Here is a 21,641-nt window from a genome sequence, read left to right on the forward strand (position 1 = left end):
ACGGTGGGGTTCAGGTCGTGTTCTGTTGCTCTGGCTAACGCCAATACCATACTTATTTCCAGCATGGTCCCCGATGTATATGTCCTTTGGTCAGAACATCGGGGACCATGCTGGAAATAAGTGTTGTCACTAGGGATGGGTACCGAATTCGGTACTTTTGAGGTACCGAACCGAAACACGTCGGTACTACCGAATATCGAATCAAGTGAATTATTTTTATTTATTTATTTTTTTCCTTTGTTCTTTTCATGTCAACGTTCACACGCACGTTTATGCTTACCTAGGATTTGACTTGATTCAACAACAAAGCAGTCGGAGCAATGACAAGCCGAAAACTGTCGAAATTGTAGTTATTTGAAGTTTGGATTTTATTTTTTTTACGACTGAGGTAGGTAAATTAAATTTCTTGAGACTAAAGTACAGAAAAAAGGTACCGTTGGGTACCGGTATCGATTCACAGGTACCGGTACCGGTATCGGTTCAAATGTGAAAGGTACCCATCCCTAGTTGTCACGTTTGCATGTCCAACCCTTGGATTTGTTGTGTCTTTGGATCCATAAATAAAATCAATCAATCAATCAATACTAGCAAGAAGAAAACATACACGCATATACACACGCACGGCAAGGACGCACGCACAGTCGCACACACGCACTCCCAGTCTTTGACATGATCATAGCCTTCCACAGCAGCCAGAAAAACACCAAAGAGAAAATCTGGGAGCAGCAGCAGCCATGCTGAAAGAATTTGACTTCAGTACGATAGCTGTGGGATATAGATCATCAAAAAGCCAATATTACATTCTCAGTGGTGATCATCAGCTTACCATGGTCAAACCTGACATTGATTACATCACAACCCCCCCCCCCCTCCGATTGATCCAACTACATCTACTGTACATGAGTATTTCTGCTTTGCTAATCTTGGCAATCTGTAGGATTTAGCGAGCTAATGATTTATGGTTCTAAGGAAACTATAAGATTTGTGGAATTTGTCAGTCTTTTTTTTTTTTTTACATTTTTACCAAATAGGCATAGATTTGGGGGAAGCTTGACAAGTTTAGAGCCACTGCATATAAAGGAATGCACCAGCCAGCTTCATAGTGCCTTGCAGGACAGAGCATCCTTCCTCTCTCTGCAGTGCTTAGTGGAGAGACTGTCGCTGTATCTGTATCTGTGTGGCCACTTCAGCTCTAAAAACCCATGGAACTAATGCCCTCCGATCCCTCACACAAATCCCCCGTCGCCGAACTGACTCTGAAGGCCTTAGCACCCCTGAGGCAAAGGACAAAGAGAGAGAGAGAGAGAGAGAGAGAGAGAGAGAGAGAGAGAGAGAGAGAGAGAGAGAGAGAGAGAGAGAGAGGGAGAGAGAGAGAGAGAGAGAGAGAGAGAGAGAGAGAGAGAGAGAGGGAGAGAGAGAGAGAGAGAGAGAGAGAGAGAGAGAGAGAGAGAGAGAGAGAGAGAGAGAGAGAGAGAGAGAGAGAGAGAGAGAGAAAGAGTGTGATGGTGAAGAATCTACAGTATATAAAAAGAACAGCAGAAGAAGTGCGCACAGACTGGAACGTGTTCCGCGAGAACACAGACAATATAAATGACTACACTGAAACAGTGCTGGACTTTGTTGGTACTCTGGTAGAAGAAACAATCCCCTCTACCACAATTAGAGTTTTCCCAAACCAAAAGCCCCGGGTAGACAAATCCGTCCGTGAGGCTCTGAAAGCGCGCACCTCAGTCTATAACGCCGGCTCGTGACAGGCAACATGAACGAGCACAAGGCGGCGAGATACAATGTAAGGAGGACAGTAACATAATTTTTGTTCACAGTAACAACAACACCAACACAGACACAGGACAAGAAAACAGTGCAGTGGAGGATTAATAATTTAAATACATATATATATAAAGTGTAAAGTGCAGAGTTCCAGTAAAGACCAGTGCAGTGCAGTATCATTGTGCCAGTGTCACTTGGGGGCGGAGGACAGGACCTGAGGCATTGATCAGCCTGGTGGCTGAGGGGAAGAAACTCAGTCTGTGATGAGCTTTCACAACCTTTGGATCCTCAGCCTTCTCCCAGAGGGGAGCAGGGTGAAGAGGCTGTGTCCGGGGTGGGAGGGGTTGGCCATGATCTTCCTCGCCCTCTTCAGCGCCCTGGAGTCGTGCAGGGACCTGAGGGAGGGCAGGGGACAGCCGATCACCCTCTCCGCGGAGTGAATCACCCGCTGCAGATTGGCGAGATCTTTTGCCGCTGCAGCGGGGAACCAGGAGATGATGGAGTGGGTGAGGATGGACTCAATGATGGCCGTGTAAAATTGGGCCATCATGGTCCTCTGCAGTTTGTATTTTTTCAACTGCCGGAGGAAGAACATCCTCAATGCGATGTTTGAGGCTGTGAATAACAACACCAGCCTACAGACCACTGCAATAAAGGGGGGAGCCACTGCCGATGGAGACTCGGTGTTCAGGATAACAGAACATGAGGTGAGGAGGACCTTTAAGAAAGTGAATATCAGGAAGGCAGCAGGGTCGGACGGTATCCCCGGCCGCGTCCTAAAAGTCTGTGCCGACCAACTGACCCCGGTATTCACTGACATATTTAACCTGTCCTTAGAACAGGCTGTCATCCCCACCTGTCTGAAAAAGTCCACAACCACAGTTGTTACTAATGATGTAGATGTGTTTGGCAGGGTGTGTAGTTGTTACTAATGATGTAGATGTGCGTGGCAGGGTGTGTAGTTGTAATGATGTAGATGTGCGTGGCAGGGTGTGTAGTTGTTACTAATGATGTAGATGTGCGTGGCAGGGTGTGTAGTTGTTACTAATGATGTAGAGGTGCGTGGCAGGATGTGTAGTTGTTACTAATGATGTAGAGGTGCGTGGCAGGGTGTGTAGTTGTTACTAATGATGTAGAGGTGCGTGGCAGGGTGTGTAGTTGTTACTAATGATGTAGATGTGTGTGGCAGGGTGTGTAGTTGTTATTAATGATGTAGATGTGTGTGGCAGGGTGTGTAGTTGTAATGATGTAGATGTGCTTGGCAGGGTGTGTAGTTGTTACTAATGATGTAGATGTGCCTGGCAGGGTGTGTAGTTGTTATTAATGATGTAGATGTGCTTGGCAGGGTGTGTAGTTGTAATGATGTAGATGTGCGTGGCAGGGTGTGTAGTTGTTATTAATGATGTAGATGTGCTTGGCAGGGTGTGTAGTTGTAATGATGTAGATGTGCGTGGCAGGGTGTGTAGTTGTTACTAATGATGTAGATGTGCCTGGCAGGGTGTGTAGTTGTTACTAATGATGTAGATGTGCGTGGCAGGGTGTGTAGTTGTTACTAATGATGTAGAGGTGTTTGGCAGGGTGTGTAGTTGTTACTAAAGTTTTTATAACAACCAACCAAACCCACCCACTACCAACCAATCAACCCAGGAATCCATCAACCCACCCACCCACCTATCTACCAACCAACCAACCAAACAAACCTACCTACCTACTAACCAACCAACCCACCAACCAAACCCATCCACCAACCAACCAACCCACCAAACAAACCCACCCACCATCCCACTAAAACCAACCAACTAGCCAACCCAGGCACCCATCAATGCATTTTTATTTTATTGTATTGCATTTAAAATATATTATTTATTATATATAAAAATGTCATTATATAAAAAAAATTATTACTATAAAAACATGGCTAATCAAATACAATTTAGGTTAGGAGTTCAGAGGACTTCCTGTGAGTTTGCTTCTTAAGCCATTGCTTGGAAAAGGGGGAGGGACGACCAGGTAAGGGGAGAGAACAAAGATGATACAGGGGGGATGGGGAGGTGTTAACAAAAGGCCTTGAAAGTTAATTCCACACAACCAACCAACCCACCCACCAACCAACCAAACCCACCTACCTAGGGGTGCAGTGGTAATTTCAGAAGTGCCTGTACTCTGTTTAAATGACGGCACGCGCACGCACGTTCCCATGCGCGCATAGAACAGATGATTATTGTGCATGAGCACTGCACCTCTGCACCTACCAACCCACCAAAACCAACCAACCATCCACCCATCAAACAATCATCCAACCAACCAACCAAACCAACACAGCCACCAACCAACCAAACCCACTCACCCACCCACCAACCAACCAAATCCACCTGTACCAACCTACCAAAACCAACCAACCAAGCCCACTCACCCACCCACCAACCAACCAAATCCACCTGTACCAACCCACCAAAACCAACCAACCAACCAAACCCACCCACAAATCAATCAATCAACCAACCAACGAGCCAAACCCATAAACCCACCCACCAACCAAATAACCAAACATCTCAGTAGCATTATCAGATTTCCCCCTTTTGGATGACTTTTCATACACAGTCCACATAATAATAAAACATATTGTGTATATATACATATTATATGAATAGTGTAATAAACAACCTCTACACCCAGTATCAACCATACTTTCAAGAGACACGCTAAATAATTGTTTCCACATCAGACATTTTGCTGTGTCATAGTAAGTAAGCAAAGCATCATTAATGTTATTAGTTACAGCTGTGTTTACCCTGCTATGACAAGCGGAGGCAACCATGCAAGGTGCCAACCTGCTCACCGGAAGCAGTTAATATGTGAACTCTTAACCCTCAACCATGACAGCCCAACGCCTTCCAATGCAATAACCTACTATATAACAGAGGACAGAGAATACCACAGAGAATTTCTTGTTACTAACGAGCAATGTGAGTGCTGTGGTGGAAGTGGGGGGAGTGTGAGGGGAGAGAAGGGGCGCAGGGTATTCCCCCTCAGGGATTAAGGTAATAATCCACTTCAACAGCCTTATCGCATTGACTCACTTAAGCATGAGGAGGAGGAGGAGGAGGAGAAGGAGGAGGAGGAGGAAGAGGAGTGCTGTGCTGCACTGTACTGCATTGCGTGTGTGTGTTTGAATGAGAGCCTGTGTGAAAGAGTATGTGCGTTAAGCGAGTCTGTGAGAGAGACAAAAGTGTGTGAGTGTGTGTCTGTTTGGGAATGTGTGTGAATAGAGTGTCAGTATGTCTGTATTTGTCTGTGTGCGTGTGTACGTGTGAGAGAGAGAGAGAGAGACACACACACAAAAATAATAAGACAAAAACAAAAGGAGAGAAAGATATGGAGAGACATACAGAGAGAAAGATAAAGATATGGGGAGAGAGAGAGAGAGAGAGAGAGAGAGAGAGAGAGAGAGAGAGAGAGAGAGAGAGAGAGAAAGAGAGAGAGAGAGAGAGAGAGAAAGAGAGAGATATGCCCCATCCTCTCGTACAGTGAGACTCCTACAGTGGAGGGGCTAGCTACATCACTGATAAATTACAGCCTCTTGTAACTCAGCCAAGGGCCTGTTCTGTCCCGGAGGGCACCAGTCCTGCTCTAGTAGAATGGCAGCGGGGCATATGGAGCTCTTTGGCATTCTGGTCCTCTCCCTCTCAAGTCTCATCATCAACAACAACAACAACAACAACAACAACAACATGCTGTGGAGAAGAAGGCACAACACTCTCCGTCAAGAGTCTCCCGCCTTGAAATAAGTAGGGAGCTTAGCTAAATTGATAGTTCAATGGATACATAAATACATTCATAAATAAATAAATGCATTCATTCATAAATGCATAAATAAATAAATAAATAAATATATACATATATATACACAAATGTATATACATAAAATATGCACCCAGTACATTCAGGTACGATATTGAGAGGGAACAAGTGTTAAGAGGAAAATGGCAGGGCAATCGTCTCGGTGGGGGGGGGGGGGGGGGGGGGGGGTAAATAAATAAATCAGGATAAATCGAACCACGCTTCAAGCAATGCGGCCAGGTTTATAGTGGTTATTTTGATTTGATTCCCCTGAGTGAATGTTTCCCAAACTGCATCCGTGGGAGATATCGGAGGTATTCTGCCTCGGTCTATAGCTCTCGCTTTTCAACACAATGGAGAACCTTCTGAGAAGCTGACTCACGGGAGTGCAGGTGCCACCTCCTCACTTCATCACTTCCTCACTGCCAGTTACCAATTTAGTACCAAGTACTAAACCGTATATGATCTGATACCGAGTGCCAAGGCTCTCCATTACTTTGACTGAACAGTATAGACTTAGACCATTACTTTTCCTTTCCTGTATACCAGTAATGTTGTCCTTGATGCTGCAGTGCAGTTTCACCAAAGGATTTTATGTTTTTGTTAATGTTCCAATTTTAAAACCCCAAATAGTTAACCCTAAATGACCGGATGTTGCAGAGAACATGGACCTGATCTGCAATGCTACGCTTAGTGATGCACCGATGTGAAAATTGTGGCCGATACCGATAACCGATATTAATATTGCTGTTCTGGCCGATACCGATATTTACCGATGTCGATATCTCTGTATAGAAAACACTTTTTTATGATAATCAAATAAAGAGCTATTTTCCAAAACGCATTTAAAAAAAAATTTAAACTTATTTTCAGAAATGACTGATATTTTGAAACTATTTAAGGCCAAAACATGTAAAAAGGAAAACATTTAATTTAAAGGGGACCTGCATTGCTATTCCTAGCACTATTTGGGCAACTTTACACAAGTCTATGGAAGACATCTGTAAGGTTTATTTAAAAAAAAAATATCATTGTTTTATATTTCTAATGGAGTACTTAAAAGCATCATTTTCCAGCCTCAAGATTTCAGCCTGTTATTGGCTGGGCTCCGCCCATAAGCACTTTCAGTGACAGTTATCCACACAGTCTGCGAGTGGCAGCCAGAGAGAGAGAGAGAGAGAGAGAGAGAGAGAGAGAGAGAGAGAGAGAGAGAGAGAGAGAGAGCACTGTGTAAACACAGCTGCGTGCGAGATACGCAGGTCCCCTTCTCTTTCTCTCTCTCTCTCTCCCGTTTGAGGAAGTCTTCCACTGTGCCACGCGCTATAGACGGGGCGTTAGTTTTATGCTCCCGAATCGAGAGAGAGATAGAGAGGGGGAGAGAGAGAGACAGACCGAGAGACGACAGCGCGACGCGCGTGTGTGTATGTGTGCTCTGTCGCGAGGGTCTATCTGATTCTCCCTCTCTCTCGCTCGCTCTGTCAAACCCTGTTTGGTGCGCTACAACCACAGAGCCAATCGGATCACTATCCTCTCCATCCTCGCCACGTGACGTCACCATGCGAGTCAAATCAGAATTTTTCGAACCAGGAAATGAATGACCTGAATGACAGCAATCCGCCAATATGGTATTTAGAGACACAAACACATTGATACTAACTCCTATTACTATAATACAATGCTAGACACTGAAAAAAGACATTTATAATGCATGTCACCTTTAAATCTTTTTTTTTATTTTTATTTTACAGTATATCGGCCCATATCGGCCCTATCTTGATATCAGACCGATACCGATGTGTAAAAAAAACTGCCATATCGGCGGCCAATATATCGTGCATCACTAGCTACGCTAGTTTGATTTTCTTCTCTCTTTTTTTTTCTTAAACTGCCTCTGAAAATCCAAGAGCGCCTGCCTTATCAGAGAGAGAAGTGTATATCAGAAGGCTTTGTTCACGGGACCACAGCTGCATGAAGCACAGACAGAGCGAGGAGCCATCTATTAATAGTCCATTCATTTCCCTGTAGCTGCAGGAGATTCTAGAGACTAGGAAAAGACATCACCATTGTGTTTACCCACCCACCCCCCATCTCATGTGACAGTAACATGCATTCTGTTTCCATAGTAACATAATATTGATATAGAGCCATATATCCCTCTGTAGCGGATACTGAGATATTTTCTCTGATAATATGTTTTAGTACGATATCGGCCGGGTATGAGTGTGTGGGTAGTATCTGTATATGGCTATGGGATGTGTTTAAGGAGTGAATCAATGTGGGCAGACCCTCTCCTGGCTATGGGACGTGTCTAAGAAGTGAATCAATGTGTACGTATCTCTACTCTGGCTGTGGGACGTACCTAGGAAGCGGAAGGTCCTGCGGACCAGAGGGTTGAGGTAACAGCAGTCCCCGGTGGCCACAGTCTTCTCCGACCGGTCAAACTCTTTTGACGTGTACTGGACCAAGAAGAGCACCGTCTCTGTCACCGTAATCTGGATATGAGAGAGAGAGAGAGAGAGAGAGAGAGAGAGAGAGAGAGAGAGAGAGAGAGATTTAACTTCTCTTGTAAATCCATGTTGTAACGTGAGAACTGCTCCGCTGTCAATCGAAGGTGGCCATCACTCTATCTATCGTTTTCTTGATAGAATAGAATAGACATCCTTTAATAATCTCGAGGGAAATTCGGCACTACAGATGGCTCACATTGAACAACAATAAACATTTAGGTAGTCAATAGGACTAAAATAGAAATAAGAATATATAATAATATTAAATATAATAATAAAATATAATAAATAATAAAATACGGTCCGGGATATACATTCTGGTATGTATATACATTATAAAATCTTAAATATACAACTATTATCCAGCCAGAAATATACAGTAAAATGTACAGTAATAAGTGTGAAAATGTAAAGTGAAAAGGAAGAAGTGAGAAGTGTAAATGTGTGTGTGTGTGTGTGTGTGTGTGTGCGCGCGCGCGCGCGCGCGTGCGCGTGTGTGTGTGTGTGTGTGTGTGTGTGTGTGTGTGTGTGTGTGTGTGTGTGTGTGTGTGTGTGTGTGTGTGTGTGTGTGAGAGAGAGAGAGAGAGAGAGAGAGAGAGAGAGAGAGAGAGAGTACACCTGTATTGGTCCCTCTGTCAATAGCCTATAAGCTGTCACAGCCTGTTTTCCACTAGCATCCTGATAGCGTACAGAACACATTAGGCCCGGATGGCTATTGCCATCCAGGCAGAGAACATCCATCACCTCTGGCTGTGGGCTGTGGTTCGCTGCCGCCGCGGCCTAATGCTATCGACATCCTAGACGCTAACATTTAGCAGGCCACCCAGTGGCTACAGTCACAGACACCGCTATTTATTTTAATTTATTTCCTTTCCCACCAGCGGTGTGCCGCCAGGAGGACGGTGAACTGATCATCTGTACGCTCGAGGCCGACGGGATGGCAGCCGCCGGCTCTAAACGGTTTGATGGCTGCATCCCAGGTGTCAGCCTTTGTACACATGGAAGACAACACATAGCAATATTTAGAAAGAAGTAGGGATGTTCGATATTGGCTTTTTTACCAATATCCGATATACCGATATTGTCCAACTCTTAATTTCCGATACCGATATCAACCGATACCGATATATGCGGGGTTTCCCCCCCCAAGAACACAACATTATGCAGAATTTTCACAATAAATAAAATAAGAATTTGTTCTTACTTGCTTGCCGATATTTTCCGATATTGCATTTGAATGCCAATATCGGCCGATAATATCGGTAGGCCGATAATATCGGACCTCCCCTAGAAAGAAGCTAACGTTCAGACTTCAGACACACAGAGAGATGCGTGAGAAAGAAATGCAAAAGTGAGATGTTTCATGATATACAAAATCTTATATTCACACACTCAGCCTTCTCCACGTATCTACATGCAATAAATAATTGATCGATAGATGTAATAATTCATATTCTCATTTGTTTTCCCGTATTTATTTAGTCGTTTCTTTATTCGTGCATTTACTTATGTCGTTTCCTCCTCCCACACACTGTATGATGAGGGGTATTCGTCGGGTTGGAAAATGCGAACGCAGTCATACCACCATTCTATACAAGCTGCTACAATGAACGTCGAAGTGCACTGAGGCTCCACTTCAGACGGAGGGGGGGGGGGGGGGGTAAGTACGAGCAGCATGGAGTTACTCAGTACCAAAACTGCACCCCTGTTCAGACCTCAGACTCATCCTCCGTATTAACCCCTTCACCACCACACTACAAAATGGTTAACCGTTTCACTGCGACAATACAGAAGGTTAACCCTTTCACTGCCACACGACAACGGGTCAACCCTTTCGCAACCACACTACAGAAGGTTAACCCTTTCACTACCACACTACAACAGACGTCTGTAGTGTGGTAGTGAACGGGTTAAGTGGCTCAGTATCAGTTGAGCACGTAGGGACTGGGGCTTCCTCAAAATGGAGGTCTGGAAAAAACCTAGTCATAATCAGACTTGCAACTTAAAGGGATAGTTCAGATAATTTTTTTTGGAACCCTGGCCCCCTTTCTTACCTAGCAGTGATGACGATGCCCGGTAGGGGCCTTTTTCAGCAACGATCCACGCTGTTCCTCATAGTAGCTCCGGGCTATTTTAGCCAGAAAACCAATGCAAAGTCAATGGGGTCGAGCGCCTGTCTGTACGAGCGGCCCGAGGCCACAGAGCAGAGAGCACACACAGTGGAGTTCAGTGAGCTTCGGTCGGCTTGTACAGACAGGCACTCGACCCCATTGACTTTACATTGGTTTGTGTCTAACGAGCCGGAGCTACTATGAGGAACATTATGGGTTGTGCTGATCGACAACGAGTGGTTGGTAAGTACAGTAAGTAGAAAATAGGGATAGAGTTCCAAAAAACAGAACTATCCCTTGTTTAAACACTAGCACAGCCGACAAGGGGTCACATGACCCCTATAGGCATTTTCAATAAATGTATCCTCGTCACTCGGTCGAGCTCCAGCTCTGTCACTCAATGACTTTTCCTAAAAGTACCCGTTTTATCTGGCACGGTTTCTGAAATTTCAAAATGACTTCAGGAAAATGTAATTAGAACGTTATTCCACATATATATGGAATATATATATGTGGAAAGTCACAGCACTTTGCGAGCGTCTAGCGCAGGGGTGGCCAACCCATGGCTTGCGAGCCGCATGTGGCTCTTTGCCCGTCAATGTGTGGCTATTCCATCCCAAAAAAAATAAAATAAAATTATAATATTTTGATTTATTATTATTATTTTCTTTTATTTTTTTTGTCACTCAAACCTGTGGTAAACCTCATATTTTTATATTAAGAGGTAATTATATAGTTTACACTGTTTATTTTTCTCATATTTCTCATATAAGCTGTGGGGTCATCTGACCCCTTCCGGCGGGAATCAGTGACATTTTCTCCATGGCTGTTCTAGTGTTAAGTTAATTCCGGCCGCACAATACAGTGCCTGGATCACATGCAACGAGGATAACAGGGGTGGCAATTGTGCTAATTACAGCTGTGTTAATTACAGCTCAACGAAAGGATGTCGATGAAAAAAACATAGTCTTACAGGGACACTGCGACCCCGTCATTTATTTCAGTGAGCTGTACAGTAAGTAACACTACGAACAGATTCAATGTCCCAGATGGCATCACTGGTAGTGGTGACCATAATATCAAACTAATTTACTCTGTAATAACTGTCAAACTAAATGAATGTGTGCAAAACTGTTTAGCATCTGTGGATGTGTGTGAGATTATGTGCAAAAATAAATCAGCAGTTTTCTGGTGAAGTGCCAAGTACCAACACGCTACAAAACAGGCACACACACACACACACACACACACACACACACACACACACACACACACACACACACACACACACACACAACATAGAGCTGTCAGAAATAATAATATACAACGTGGCCTTCGCAGCAGCATTGCAGGAGGGAGTTTGGCCCTAGTTGTGTATTATATCGACTACAATCAGGCTCCCACTGTGTAATGCATTTGGTCTAAAACAATAATGAGGACACACTCAGAGAGCTGCTCAATATTCTAACACCGTGTTCGGCCAGGAACACAGAGAACAACACAACAGCGCTGTGCCAGATCGAGCCCCCGACCCGTCGTCTCTAGTCCTGTCAGCCGTGCCCGCTTTTCTTCTCTCGCTTTTCAAAGGAAAGAATATCGTATTGTGCTTTTTCAAATTTAAAAACACAATAAGAAAAAGCAATAATGTGAATGTACCGGTGGAGGAGAAAAGTTGGAACAAAACTGAACAGAACTAATCGAAAAGGAAAATTAAATGAACATTGACTAGAGCAACAAAACAAAAAAAAATAAGGGATGAGACACGGGGTGATAATGTCCGCGGAGTGGATTGGCCCCACACTGTACATTTTCAATATGACAGGAAGGAGGGTTATTCGGAGGTATGATCAATCCGGTCACAGGATGGAAGATTCTTCATCATAGTCTATGAAGGGCTGTTATTTGATGTAAAAAGGTTTCACTCACCAAATAATGGTGTCTAGAGTAGGGAGGCCGTGAGCAATCGCCGAGTACCGTACTCACCGTTTCAACTCCAGTGGTTTTTGAAGGTGCTCAATGTTTTTTTTGTGCTTGTTTTTGCCACTGAAACAGAAATATCGCTCAGAAATCGCTCGAGGCGTGAATTGTTGGAGGAAGACGGCACCGGTCAGCTGTAGAGCATGCGAGTGTAGCGCGAAAACGGTGTTGCGTTGAAAGTGAGCTCAGTGTTATCTGAAAGATGGATTTGACAGTGTTGGAGAGAGTTCTCAGGTTCCCTGTCTGCCTCTCTTCTCTGCACCCTCCCTCCAATCCAATGTGACATGCCAACAGCATGTCGCCCACTTTGCGTAGCGTAGTATTGATGCGGACATGCCGTTCCATGAGCGGAGATACCTGTTGCAAACAGCGTGGAGGTAATGTAATTATTACAAATGGTAACTGACTGTTTTGACTGACAATATGCATTAAGCATCAGCATCATTGCTGTGCATTGTTATGTCCGCGGAGCGAGACATAATCAAATCGGTAGTGAGTGTGTGTGTGTGTGTGTGTGTGTGTGTGTGTGTGTGTGTGTGTGTGTGTGTGTGTGTGTGTGTGTGTGTGTGTGTGTGTGTGTGTGTGTGTGTGTGTGTGTGTGTGTGTGTGTGTGTGTGTGTGTGTGTGTGTGTGTGTGTGTCTCAATATCGCATTATTGTTGCTGCCATGCGTTTTAAGATGCATTCTATTTATATTAGATATTTCCCTAAACAATTACTCGAGCACTACTCTAGTAATTCATGCGAGTACTCGATCTGGGAAAACATGACTCGTGCCCATCCCTACTCTATTTATTAATTTGAGACTCTAGTTATTAATTTGAGACGCACATTCCTGTTGGCAGCGGGGCATCGTCCATTTCAGCGAGATACATTCTAGGGCATCACAGCGTGGAATGTAGGAACGTTCCTTCATCTTACATCTCTTTATATCTGGACAGTTTATGAATGCTTTTCCAGACACTCAAAAGAGCTTTGCAACACATAGAGCGTGTATATTGCCTCGTCCACTGCCGATGTGTAGCGCGCTACGTGAGCTCGATTGGCTGCCGTACACTGGCACCAGGCACGCAACACTCACACACACACAATGGCTGAAAGGCTCAGTAGGCGAGGATTGATACCATCCAATTAACCCTCAGAGACCAGCAGAGAGCCCCAGGGGTGGCGGATCCCTCAGCTGACATTACTGTCTTTCAGAGGCTGCAGCGGGCATCCGCTTTAAAGCCAGAGTGAAGACGCTGCTATTATATGAAACCAGACAACGTAATCCATTGGAATCCACTTAGGTACTAGCTTGTCAGGAAGGGGGCTACATTTTGGTGAGGAAAAAACAACCACAGCCGTTTTCCAAAGGGGTCCCTTGACCTTTCTCCTTGAGATATCTGAATGAGATTGGGTTCTATGGATACCCCGAGAGTCTCCCCCTTACAGACATGCCCCGTTTTATGCTAATCCCGTGCAGTTGTTTGCATGCAGTATGAATGTGTTATTTCTGCCTATGCTAAAAATTGTGTATTTGAATATTTCTGCATACCGGGGTCTCTAAACGGTCTTGGAATGGCATAAATTAGTATGACTGGAATGCTGAGACTCTTTCAGATCCAATGAGCCCAATTGGATTCATGTGTAATGATGTTAGTCCCCATAGTAGCCATTTCCTCTAGGATAATCTAGTGAAACTGTACAACCGCAAAAAAGAGACCTAGTGCATTCAGATGATTTTTTTTAATCCTCTCTTTAAAAGTGCAACTAGGGCTAAAAACACAATGAAATAAAATAATAATAATAATAATAATAATAATAATAATAATAATAATAATAATAATAATAATAATAATAATAATAATAATAATAATAATAATAATAATAATAATAATAATAATAATAATAATAATAATAATAATAATAATAATAATAATAATATATCCTTCTTAGCAGACTTCTTAGCTTAACATCCCAGGGAACTAATGGGATAACTGGGGATGTTGTTTGCTCCTGACAAGAGTCTCAAAGTCTGGGGTGATGGTAGACAAAGCAACTCTGAGGTCATGCTCAATGTCCAATCTGTTCCTCTGCTTTGTCTTCAGCTGGACCAGAGCTGAAAAGCCACTTTCACAAAGATAGGTAGTGCAAAAAAAAAGTTTTTTTTTTAAATAATATATTTTCTTTTGTAAACAAAATTAATACGACACACATCGACGCATAAATTCGGCGTCGACGAGTTTTTATGATCGACGTCGTCAATTATGTCGACTAATCGTTGCAGCCCTAATCTACAGGTTCCCAGATGTCTGCTGTTGACCTGCTATCTCCCCCTAAAGAGCTCCTGTCCCCCCCTAAATAAAGACAAGAACGGGTCTATAAGGGTTCCGTGAAGGGATGGTGAGGTTGCCTTGATGTCAGAGACCTGATTGGGAATTTGGCCATGAACGTAAGGTTACCCGCTAGTCTTTGCAATAGACTCCCTGGGTTTTTCCTCCAATCAGGGACTCGGTTTTAACGTCTCACTTGAAGGATGACACTTTCAAGCGTAGGGTGTCTCTATCACCGTAACAGGGGCATTGTTACAGTCAAGTCCAGAGGACAGAGCGCTTCCTGCTGGACAACACCACTTTCCCACAGCGGAAAACCTATCCGTACAAATATAAAGCTGGTGCAGGAAGTTGCATCAATCTATATTGTTTAAAGCAGAGGTGACCCATCTCTATACAAGTCCCTCCATTAGTCGCCCATCCAGATTTATTCCCAAGTCTTGATTTGTCAGGCTATGACAAACTTGACATACGAGCCTCATACACTCACTCTAGAGATTGTTTTAAACAATGGTCACTCAGTGTGACATAGTTGTTCCACAGGAGTCATAGTGGAGAATGCACTTGCCTACCACCGCAGAGACTCTGGGTTCGAATCCAGCTGTCAGCGGTACCTCCGGCTTGGTCAGTCGTCCCTACTAACACAATTGGCAGTGTTAGCGGATGGGAAGCCGGCAGGGTATGTGTCCTGGTCGTTGTAAACTGCGGTTCCTACTGGTCGGTCGGGGCGCCTGTTCAGCAGGGAGGGGATCGGGGGAGATAGCGTGAACCTCCGCACGCGTTACGTTCCCCCAGTGAGACTCCTCGCAGTCAGATGAAAAGAAGCGGCTGGCTGACTCCACATGTATCGGAGGAGGCATGTGGTAGTTCTACACCCTCCCCAGGCCGACAGTGGGGCAATGCGCGCAACGACCAGGAAGGGAATTGGCATAACGACTAAATTGGGATGGGAGAAAAATACAGAAAAAAGTGAGAACAAAAAATAGATGAAAAAAATAAACTTTGGGAGGATAGAACATGCAACACACAAAACAAAACAATGTAAAAAAAAAAGTATAAAAAAAAAGAATAAATACGCTAAATATTTTTGTGCTTGGGAACTGTGAGCTCAGTTCTGGCTTCTCTCCACCACCTTCTGCCATGAGGACAAATGCAGCAGTGCTGCTCTGTCAGTCAGCAACAGAGGGAGGAGGAGAAGGATGAGAGGAGAAAGAGGGGGCGATGACACACAGCTATGACATCATTATGGCATCAGACTGTATAAGAACATCAATGAGGGAGGTTTTAATCACTTAAGCCCATAGCTGCACGATTATGATAAAAATAATAATTGCAATTATTTTTGCTTGATATTGTGATCACAATTATTAATCACAATAAATGGATTACCTCCCCAAATGGATTTTTTTTATGGAGACCCCCCCCCCCCCCCCCCCCCCCCCCCCCCCACACACACACAGACACACACACACACAGTTCCTAAATCCTAAACCTATAGATTAAATGTACTGTACAGGCGGCTGGGTGGTGCAGCGGACATTGCGCTTGTCACCAACGCATGAGACACCGGTATCGAATCCGGCTGTCGGCGTTGCCTCCGGCTTGAGCCGGCCATCATACTAACTCAATTGGTAGGGTTAGCGGGTGGGAAGTCGATGGGTGGTAATCTGGACGTTGTAAACAGCAACTCCTACAGGTCGGTTGGGGCACCTGCACAGCAGAGACAGGAAAATGCAGTGTGAGCCTCCTACACGTTACTCCTCGCCAAATGGGAGTCCGCGCTGGCAGGTGAAAAGATGCGACTGGCTGCCTCCACATGTATCGGAGGTGACATGCGATGGGCTTCTATCCTCCCTACAACCGGCCAGTGGGGGGGGCACATGCGAGCAACGATCAAGACAGGGGAGGGGAAAATTGGCACGGCTAAATTGGGATGGGAGGAAAATAGAAAAAGAGGAGAAAAGGCCCACACCACGTATGTGGAAGAGCCAACGGAGAGTCTCGTCAATTGGCAGTCAGCTAATTAGTGAGACAAGTGGCTCTCAGTGCCAAGTGGGTTAGCGTGGCCTTGGCCACACCTGGTGGGGGCTTGTCAAAGAAGAGACTGTGTGCTCTATTGGCTCGGGATTACTTTAACTTTTTGGTTTTGTTTCAGTTTGAGGATGAGTTGGCCTGTTGGTTTTTGAGTTTGTGAGTATTTTGAGTTAATAAAAGACGGTCGTTTAAGGTCTTGCTTTGCCTCTGCCTTTCTGTGATCCTGTCACATTGGTGGGGATGAGACTGGCTGGGGTATGGTTGACTGGAGGGAGGACAGGGATCCTGGCTGGGGTATGGTTGACTGGAGGGAGGACAGGGATCCTGGCTGGGGTATGGTTGACTGGAGGGAGGACAGGGATCCTGGCTGGGGTATGGTAGACTGGAGGGAGGATTGGGATCCTGGCTGGGGTATGGTTGACTGGAGGGAGGACAGGGATCCTGGCTGGGGTATGGTAGACTGGAGGGAGGACAGGGATCCTGGCTGGGGTATGGTTGACTGGAGGGAGGACAGGGATCCTGGCTGGGGTATGGTTGACTGGAGGGAGGACAGGGATCCTGGCTGGGTGGAGAAGAGCCGGACAGAGAGGAGGCCACAATGAGGACCACGGCGAGGCAGGCGTCATGTCTCTGTGCTCCAACATCCGTGCAGCCGGTTCCCAGAAGCAGCAGGGAGAGAGAGCCCAGTCTCTGCACTCCAGCAGCTAGTGGCGCTGAGGTTCAGACTCCAGCCTTGGTGGCCCAGCAGTGGCAGCTCCAGCCTCCCCAGCCGGAGGTTCCCAGCTCTGGAAATGCCCCAGCAGTCATTGCCAGCCCGGCCAGTTCCAGGGTCGTTGTTAACACAGCCAGCTTTGGGGACATGCTCGGTGCCAGCCCCACAATGGCAGATTCTGGTCACTCAGCAGCAGCCCAGGAGAGTAGGCTTCGGGCCAAGGGTGAGCCCTCGGAGTAATGAGTATTTTGAGTTAATAAAAGGCTGTGTTCGGTCTTTTGCAGCCTTTCTTTGCCTCTGCCTCTCTGTGATACCGTCACAGTCATTCTCTGTTTCCTTGTGTCAAGATGGTTTTACACCTCTAATCCGGTATCCTAGTTTAGATTACCCCAGCCATTCCAACACAACCATTCCTGCCCCTCACCCCTCGTCACAGAGCATGATAACAGCACTCTGTTTTGTCACTGTGACATGATTTCAGAGACGGGGGTCAATTTACTCAGCCTCCGATAATAGCTAGCTATGTATATTACGCCGATTTTAAAGTTGGTAACCCTATCATTGATGCACCAGCAGGGAGTGTGCGACATGGGGTACCTCCACAAAGAGAGAGAAATAGAAAGAGGGGAGATATAGATAGAGAGAGCGAAAGGAGAGAGAGAGATGTATGAAATGATCGGGGTTGATGATTGGTATTACTGGCTCGTGTAGCATTCTCAGCATGCTGCTAAAACTAGCCGGTGATAGAAACAATATTCGAACTCATCTACAATACATGCCTGGTGCCCCTGTGTTTGTTGTGGGCCTTTCCGAGGCTTGGGCTTATTTGACAGCCAGAAATGCAACGAGGGATTAAACTTCCAAGGTAATTGTCAGGGTAACATTCTGTGCATTTTGCCTGCATTGATGGAAATGTAGCCGTCATCCAAGCTGTGCATGGTATGGAAGCGGGGCTTGCTAACCAGTCTCCCTTGCTATACACATTTACATTTACATTTAACATTTTGTCATTTAGCTGACACTTTTATCCAAAGCGACTTACAAGTTCTGTACAACAGGTCAACAGGAAGGGTACAACTCTTTCAGCTGAGTAACACTATTCGTCAAACAGTGTTGAAACTTGGGTGCTACAGTCTTGAGTGCATAGTAGTAAAGACATACTGTATTAGTAAATGTTAATATGGGCAATACCAAGGTTAATAAGGTAATATGGGCAAAGATTATTTAGTGCATGATGGTAAAAGACATGCGCCTGTGCCAGATAGGAGCTGGGCAAAATCTGGCAAAAATATTTTCAATTTAAGGTTGAACTACTATATCAAATCCTGTAACTCCACACTACAGTATGACACTGGTGGCAGTATTATAAAGCAGCCTGTATTGTTCTTTCACAAGCCCAGTTCTTTCATTTTCCATTAACGGTGTATTAAAAGCACCTTTAGTCTATGAAGAACAAATGTAGACTACACTGTATGAACACCCGAGCCGTTATTCATTGAGGAATTGTGCTTACATCTTTTACTAACTATTTGAAAATGTGAAAATCCTGACCCAACCCGAAATCATTATGTAATGCCCTTCATTTGAAAGTGAGGTTTGGTGGGCTGCATGAAATAGATACAGGCTAGGCAGCTACAGAAGAAGCGGTCTTTTTTTCATATTGCAGTGTAGTATATTTGAAAGTGATCTTATCTATACCTTCATGTAGAAAACACAGTCACTGTATTCAACAGATTTATCGTAAAATGCTAAATTAGAGATAATCAACATGCAACACAAAGTTAATTCCCTAGAAATAACCATGTTGCACACTAGTTAGGGCTTATTTCTAACCTAACTCATGACCAAATTACTTGAAACTTGACTTGGACAGCAAAGACTTGAGACTTGACTTTGACACCAAAGACTTGAGACTTGACTTTGACTTGTACACCAAAGACTTGAGACTTGACTTTGACACCAAAAACTTGAGACTAGGGGCGCCCTCGTGCCTTGCGCACCTACGCGGCCGACCTGGGTTCGATCCCAGCTCCCGTCGTTATTTGTTGCATGTCCTCCCCACCTCTCCTCCCGTTCGCCCTCTCCTCTGTCGGTCCTGCGTGACCAATAAAGCTGTAAAAATGCTAAAAAAATAAATAAAATAAAGAAATACTTGAGACTTGACTTTGACTTGTACACCAACGACTTGACTTGCACAAAATCTGGTGGTGTGTGTGAGAGTGAGTGAGTGAGTGAGTGAGTGAGTGAGTGAGTGAGTGAGTGAGTGAGTGAGTGAGTGAGTGAGTGAGTGAGTGAGTGAGTGAGTGAGTCAGTGAGTCAGTGAGTGAGAAAGAGAGAAAGAGAGAAAGAGAGAAAGAAAGGGCGGTGCTCATGTTTGGTGTGTATGCAGGTATGCTTGTGTGCGTTTGTGTGCACGTGTGATTAATCAAACGTGTGTGTGTGTGTGTGTGTGTGTGTGTGTGTGTGTGTGTGTGTGTGTGTGTGTGTGTGTGTGTGTGTGTGTGTGTGTGTGTGTGTGTGTGTGTGTGTGTGTGTGTGTGTGTGTGTGTGTGTGTGTGTGTGTGTGTGTGCCTGGGGGCTCAGCCTGCAGTATTCCCTCCAGCACACAGGTGCTGCCACTGTGATTTATGCAACACGACTAGTGGACTGGAGGTGGAGGGAGGAGGCAAAGAAGGTGACGAAAGAAAGTAAGAAAGAAAGAAAGATTGAGACAAGTAGAAGGGAGAGAGAGAGAGAGAGAGAGGGAGAGAGAGAGAGATAGACAGAGAGGGAGAGAGAGAGGAGAGGCGACAGTCAGGTGTGTGAACTCCTCCACTAAGCATCCTGAACCTTCCTCCTCCTTTTCCTTTATCTCCTCCTGCGGCTCGACATGGATCTTTCCTCCTCCTCTTATTGAGGAACCACAGGGTATCTGTAGGGAGGGGGGTGAGGGGGGTGAGGGGGGGGGGAAGAGCCCGGGGTCTCACTGGAGCCCGACGAGCCTGAATCTAGGTTAGAGACGCGCTCGCGTGGCCAAAACACAGCCTCAGCAGAATCCTCTTTAGCGGGCGGCGAGGCTCCTCTGTCTCATGCAACCCCTTCTCATCCACACTTCAAAAGACCCCTCCTGTCGCCGACGTTAAAGCGCGGCTAATGAGGAACGAGCGGCGGCGGCGGCGAGAGGCAGCGGCGCAGAAAATGTCTAAGATGTATGAATAGCCGTAACGCCGTCGTACACACTGGAAGAATAAAGTGGTCCGCCGTGGGGCTGGGTGGGTGAAATGGCTGACGTTAATCCTTAAGTACTTTGGGGGTTAGTTTTAAACAACATCTCTTAGATGAGGTGTATATCTCAGTTTGTTTGGATACATAATGTATGGATTTGTATGGTTGATAAGAACATAATAATACTATTCAGATAAAAAAAATAAAAATCAGCCCCTGAGAAAGACGTAAAGAGACGTCCTTTCTCATGGCTCGGAAAAGGAATTAATTGCGCTTCACAACCTCTCGGTTGGCGCTCTATCCCACTATGATCACCGGGGGCATTAGGAACGGCAGATTAAAACCCTTTTTGTCTACGGTTTCATGTGTTAAACACTCCACGAGAAGAAAAGCGACGAAGGAGCGGCTTACACTTGCATGACGTGACCCGCCTCTATAATTCTTTGACTGTCGGCCTGTTAAATTTTCTTCAGGGGGCTTGTGAATGCAGAAGTGTAATGACTGGATTTGAAGGGCAGGTTTTCACAATGCTCTGAAAATGCTTTGAAAGCAAACCCCTGGATTATCATATATACACACACGTCACTTACCATGTATTGAGCTTGTTACATATAAAACGATTGAATACACATTTAGCCGACATTATAGCACATTATATAAGATAAGATAAGATATTCCTTTATTGATCCCCTTGGGGAAATGTGGGCATTATAGCAGCATAGTAGAACGACATAAATATAGGCAATCAAATTGTATCTGAATATAGAATGTGTGAAAAATAGGTGAAAGCGACCCTAGAGAACAGTAAAACACTCAGTATTTATTGTTTCCTGCACACAGCATCATTCATTCAGTAATTCCATTCCAGTAATCCAAATTTGCAACTCAGTAATCCAGTAGAGATTTAATGTGATAAGTATGTGATATTTCTATATCAGTCTAGCTTCCTACAATGTTAAGTAGCTCGTGCCAGTCAGCAAGCTAAAGCACATGGTAACAATGAAGTCAGAACTTGTACCTTTGCTAATTGGTCACTCATCTTAGTGATGACTAGTTGACTAGATCTTAGTGACGTCCAAACTAGTTAGGTCATGCCCCTCATGTCCTAACAGATTAATCACAAACTAACTATGCTACCTTTAGTGCGCACATTAAACCCTAAGGCTATGTGT

The 21,641-nt window shown here is 44.9% G+C and overlaps 1 protein-coding gene across 1 annotated transcript in view; it reads right to left on the reverse strand.

The window, feature by feature from the left end:
* Window positions 1–21,641, reverse strand: part of plppr5b (phospholipid phosphatase related 5b) — a 148,874-nt gene that overhangs the window by 87,555 nt on the left and 39,678 nt on the right. Inside the window, exon 2 of the mRNA XM_084326245.1 lies at window positions 7,970–8,102. Coding sequence (XP_084182371.1) covers window positions 7,970–8,102 — 133 coding nt within the window. The remainder of the gene's footprint in view (window positions 1–7,969; window positions 8,103–21,641) is intronic.

Source organism: Notolepis coatsorum (assembly GCF_963971535.1).
Source record: "Notolepis coatsorum genome assembly, chromosome: 12".
NCBI classification, from domain to species: domain Eukaryota; kingdom Metazoa; phylum Chordata; class Actinopteri; order Aulopiformes; family Paralepididae; genus Notolepis; species Notolepis coatsorum.